Consider the following 5,490-nt stretch of genomic DNA (forward strand, 5'->3'; position numbering starts at 1 on the left):
CTCGTAGCTGGTCATTGGAGATCGCGAGGTAGCTGCCGGCGTTCGCAACCTTGCTTTCTTCTTCCCTATCTATCCTTATTTTCTGTATTTTGGATTCCAGACTATGTTAGGTCTTGTTACTTTTGGGTCGGCTATGTTAGATGCTTATGACTTGTGACCCCGATGTCGGGCTTTATTTCCGCACTTATGTTTTGGGGTTCACCCTGTTTTATGGCAAAGATTTCACTAATTTTAAGAGTTTTGATTATTTTTGGTTATTGTTGAAATCGCTTTGGTAATGTCGCCTGGCCTAGTATCATCGATAAGCGCTATCACGACGGGTCGTGTCAATCCCCAAACTTCACCAAGTAACCTGCAACTGATCTTCTGGTCTGTACAGCCTCCCCAATTCGAGTCACAAAAACCTTCCAGTTTTCCTGAGTCTACAGATGGTATTTGAAGAACAAGACCTTGAGAACCTTTGATATACCTTACCACTCGCAATGCAGCTTCTATGTGTGAATGCTTTGGTTTGTGCATGTATTGGCTCAGAATTTGCACTACATAAGCAATGTCAACTCTAGTCATAGTAAGGTAGAGTAATCTGCCTATCAGTCTTTGGTATTTTCCAGCATCAGCTAGTAACTTGTCTTCTGTTTCAGAAGAAGACTGACCATGAATAAACCTGTCATATTCTTCAGATGTGAGTTTTACATTTGCTTCCAAAGGTGTACCAGCTGGTTTTGCACCACTAAGCCCCATCTCTACAATGAGTTCCAAAGCATACTTCCTTTGACTCATCACAATTGCCTTAGATGATCTAGCAAACTCAATTCCAAGGAAGAATTTGAGTTCAGCTAAGTCTTTCATTTTGAACTTCAGTTTAATCATTTCTGGTCTGAAGAATCAACCTTTGGCTACTTCCAGTTACAAGCAAGTCATCCACATAGACAAGCACCACTATTAACTCAGACTCCACTCTCCTAGTGAATAATGAGTAGTCAAAGTGACTTTGAATGAATCCAAGCTGTAGTAAAGCATCTATTAGCTTCTCATTCCATTGCCTAGGAGCTTGCTTAAGTTCATATAGGGACTTATGAAGTTTGCAGACACTATGCTTCCCCCTTGCTAGCAAACCCTGGAGGAATCTCCATGTAAACTTCTTCAAGTAAGTCTCCTTGTAGAAAAGCATTGTGTACATCCATTTGAAAGATGGCCCAATGCTTAGCTGCAACAATGGCTAGAACTGACCTGACTGTAACCATTTTGGCTATAGGAGAGAAGGTCTCAGTGTAGTCCAATCCCTTCTGGTGGCTATATCCTTTTGCTACAAGCCTAGCCATGTACCTTTCTACTGCACCTAAGGAGATATATTTGACCTTGAACACCCATTTACATCCAATATGAACTTTCCCATGAGGGAGATCCACCACTGTCCAGGTGTGATTGTCCTCCAAAGCTGATATCTCACACTTCATTGCCTCAATCCACTTTGCGTCTTTGACTGCCTCATTGTAAGTTTAAGTTCCACAATAATTGAGTAAGTAGGTAATGCATCTCCAAAGGAAGATGACACATTGGCATAGCTGACATAGTCTGATATAGGATAACAGCAGTGTGCACTCCCTTTGTTAGGAACAATGTAGTCTTTTATCCATATGGGTGGTCTGCTCACCCTAATGGACTTTCTGGTGTCATCCTGTGACTCGGCACTAGGAGCTATGATAGGGACATCATTGACTGTGGCATGATCAGTAAGACCACCAGTAGGTGAAAGAGGAACAGAAGGGCCAGCTGAACCAGGAGAGGCAGGAGAGACAGGAAAAGAGGAAGGTGGTGACTGAGCATGCACAGACTAAGAAACATCTGTAGGATCAATTGATGAAACGGTAGGGAGATCTAAAATAGGAAATAAGGTTGAGATGGTAGAACTCATGTGCTGAAAAGGAAAGACATCATCCTTAAACACTACATCCTTGCTGATATGAAATTCTTTTATATGAAGCTCAAACATCCTATATCCCTTCTGTGTAGCAGAGTAAACAAGAAAGACCGTAGGATATGCTTTGGGAGCAAATTTATCAGTTCTTCTAATTGTAGTCACATATCCAAGCATCCAAAGACTCTCATGTGCTGTAAAGAAGGTGAATGTCCAAACATGATCTCAAAAGGAGACTTTTTGTGAAGGACAGTTGAAGGGAGTCTGTTGATGATGTATACAGCAGTACTAACACATTCCCCCCCCCCCCCCAAAACCTTAATGGTACTGAAGCCTGAAATCTGAGTGCTCGAGCAACCTCCAAAATATACATGTGTCTTCGTTCAGCAACTGTGGAGTGTAGATGCATGAGCTTTGATGTATAATTCCCAGAGATTGTAACAACTCTGACATATGGGAATTAAAGAACTCACACCCATTATCAGATCTAAAAAACTTAATAGAGGTTGAGTAGACATTCTTAATCATAGTAAAGAAAGATCTAAGAGCAACAACAACCTCAACTTTAGTAGGTAAAAGGAAGAGCCATGTATACCTAGAACAGTCATCCACCAAGGTCAAGAAATAAGTCTTTCCATCATAAGTAGGGACTCTATAAGGACCCCAAACATCATCATGAATTGTATAAAAGCAGGATTTAGACAATGTAGGACTAAGAGGAAAAGGTAGTCTTGTCTCTTTAGCTAAAGGGCTGTACAATGCTTATCTTTACTACTACATTAAACAGCTTGAAAATCATGAAAATCATTCAGTTTCTGCAAAGTATCTAGAGAGGCATGACCCAATCTCTTATGCCACAAAGCTATATTCACTACCTTATTAAGGGCCTTTATTATATTTACAGTGTGTATTGGCCATGAAGCATTCATGGTTTCTGCAACTGGACTTTGACTTTGAGTTTGTAGTGCTATTGACTTCTTTGAAGTAGAGTTGAACACATACAGTCCATCTTCTTCTCTACCAATCTCCCTCACCTGTCCACTGAAGAGCTCCTAAAAAATAAAAAAAAAATCAGGGAAGAACATAACAACCCATCTCATTTCCTTTCTGAGCTTGGACACAGATAAAATGTTATACTTGAAGTCAGGAATATGCATCACATTAGACACTATTAGGTCTTTAAGAATGGCAATAGACCCTATGTGACTAACATGAGCTACGCTACCAGTAGGTAAGTGAACTTTTCCACCTTTATTACCAACAACTTTAGCAGTAATCAACAAGCTAGAATCATTCACCATGTGACTTGAAGCCCTTGAATTTACAATTCATTTAGCTAGAATTTTAGTAACATCACCACATAATGGCATACTTACTGCCATAGCAGAACCACTGCACTTAGGTTGCTTGCCTAGAAGTTAAAGCATCTAGTTGTACTGCTCTTGAGTGAATTGAGGGATTCTAGCTTGGAAGTTCTGACTTGCTTGTTGCACTTGTGAGACTCTTGCAAAGTTAGCAGTAGATTCTGCTTATGCGGGGCCAGTGGGAGCATAAGTCATATAGTTGCCAACACTGGTCTAAGCATAGTTAACTGTATTACCAAAATCCACCCTTCTTTTTTGACTTAAAATCTAATGGATATCCATTCATTTTGTAACAAGTTTACCTAGAGTGACCTTTGAAGTTGCAATAGTCACAATGTAGATTGTTTTGCCTGGGTCTGTAGCTAGAAACTGAGTGGTTACCACCTCCAGAATGACCATAGCTAGCGCCTGCATTCCCTTTGCTACTAAACAAAGCCGTCACCTCATTAACCAAGAAGTTGTGATTTTGCCCAAGGTTTCCTTTTGCGTTCAACTGAACTGGAGCTCAAGATGATGTTCCTTTATTACTGAACAAGGATGTACCTTCATTAACTTCAGAAACTTGAGAAGATTGGGATAGTGCTGTTTTGCGTTCTTCAGAAATAATCATTGAGTAAGCTTTGTTAGTGGAAGGTCTAGGAGACATGTTCAAGATCTGATTGCTTGACTGAGAGTATGTCTCATTTAGACCCATGAGAAACTATAATAGCCTTTGGTACTTAAAATGCTCAACATATTTCTTCGTCTCTTAACAACCACACCCAGGGCAAGGCATAAGAGCATCAAACTCTGCCTACAATTTGAGAAATAAGCAGACACAGATGAAAATCCTTGAGCTAGAGTTGCAATTTGTTTATGCATATATAACACTCTAGAACCATTAACTTTATCAAATGTCTCTTTGAGGTCCATCCACACTTTGTGAGCACTCGAAGCATAGACCATGCCACTCAACAATTCAGCACTCACAGAATTCATAATCCACGATAGGACTATAGCATTACATTTTCCCCAAAGTTCATGAAGAACAGGAGGAAACTTCTCTTTTGGATACCTTCCATCTACAAACCCTAGCTCACTTTTTCCTAATAGACTAACTCGCATAGTACTGCTCCACAAAGTGTAATTCTTAGGTCCTGTGAGCTTGATAGAGATGAGAGAACTACCTAGAGTGTCACTCGGTTGCAGAAACAACGGATGATGCTGATCAATCACTGGTGCTACAGCTACAGCTTCCTGAGTCGATCCATTGTCCTCGTCAGTAATCGCCATTATCAACAGAAATCTAGCTCACACAAACGTTATACACAACAGATACCAATTGCTCAAAATCGATCTAACCCTAAATTTTGGGAATCGAAGCAATTTCTCAATTCGAATGAGTAATTAACAGAGAAAATTAAGGATGATGAATCTAGAGTTGAAATCAAGTGATATAGATCATTAACTCGAGCTCTGATACCATGATGAAATCTAGACTCTACTCTTAGCTATGGCGATGGAAGCTAAGATGAAGAAGAAGCAGAGGCGAGCAAATGAGCAGTTATGCTTTATTACTGTATATTCTCAACTAGCAAATGGAAGCTACCGTACACTTTATACTATTCCAACTACTTAACCTTCTAACTACCTACTAATCACGCTACTAATTTATTATATATAATTAGCTGTACACAGCTGTCAATAGCACTTGATTGAACACGACCCCTTTAATCTCATCCCCAACACAGAAGTTATCAAAATATGGTTCCTTTAGAGGCGGAAGAACACTTCAGTGCTCATTGTTACGCCCTTAGACCACGATAAATTTCTCTTTGAGTTCCCATTAAGGCTTGATGTGGTGCGAATCATAGCTAGTGAGTGGTTCTGGAATGGCAGGCATCTCACGCTTCCATGGTGGTCGCCGAAAAATGGTGCAGCTTCACAAACAGCAAATCTGAGCAAAAATGGATAAAGGATTCGGTATTCCATTGCATGCATGGAACACAAATACCTTTTGGGTTTATTAGGGATAACTGTGGCGGTTTCATTGACACTGATGAAGACACGAAGCCTAAGACACACCTATTCTGGGCTAGAATTTCTGTTAAATTTAAGGAAGGTGGTTTACCCAACAATTTGATACTGGAAGTTGGGAAGTTGAAGTACAAAATAATGATATTTGATGACAATCTCATAAAAATTGTCACCGTCGGTGGAATAGAGAGA

The 5,490-nt window shown here is 40.0% G+C and overlaps 1 protein-coding gene across 1 annotated transcript; it reads right to left on the reverse strand.

The window, feature by feature from the left end:
• Window positions 1-231: 231 nt before the first annotated feature.
• Window positions 232-870, reverse strand: LOC109240839 (uncharacterized mitochondrial protein AtMg00810-like). The gene has a single exon (XM_019407522.1). It carries the CDS (start codon window positions 868-870, stop codon window positions 232-234), a length of 639 nt encoding a protein of 212 aa, XP_019263067.1.
• Window positions 871-5,490: the final 4,620 nt, after the last annotated feature.

This window comes from Nicotiana attenuata, unplaced genomic scaffold (genome assembly GCF_001879085.1).
Source record: "Nicotiana attenuata strain UT unplaced genomic scaffold, NIATTr2, whole genome shotgun sequence".
NCBI classification, from domain to species: domain Eukaryota; kingdom Viridiplantae; phylum Streptophyta; class Magnoliopsida; order Solanales; family Solanaceae; genus Nicotiana; species Nicotiana attenuata.

Coding starts and splice junctions, on each gene's coding strand:
- LOC109240839 (XM_019407522.1), bottom strand. CDS start 870: ATGATTAAACTGAAGTTCAAAATGAAAGACTTAGCTGAACTCAAATTC.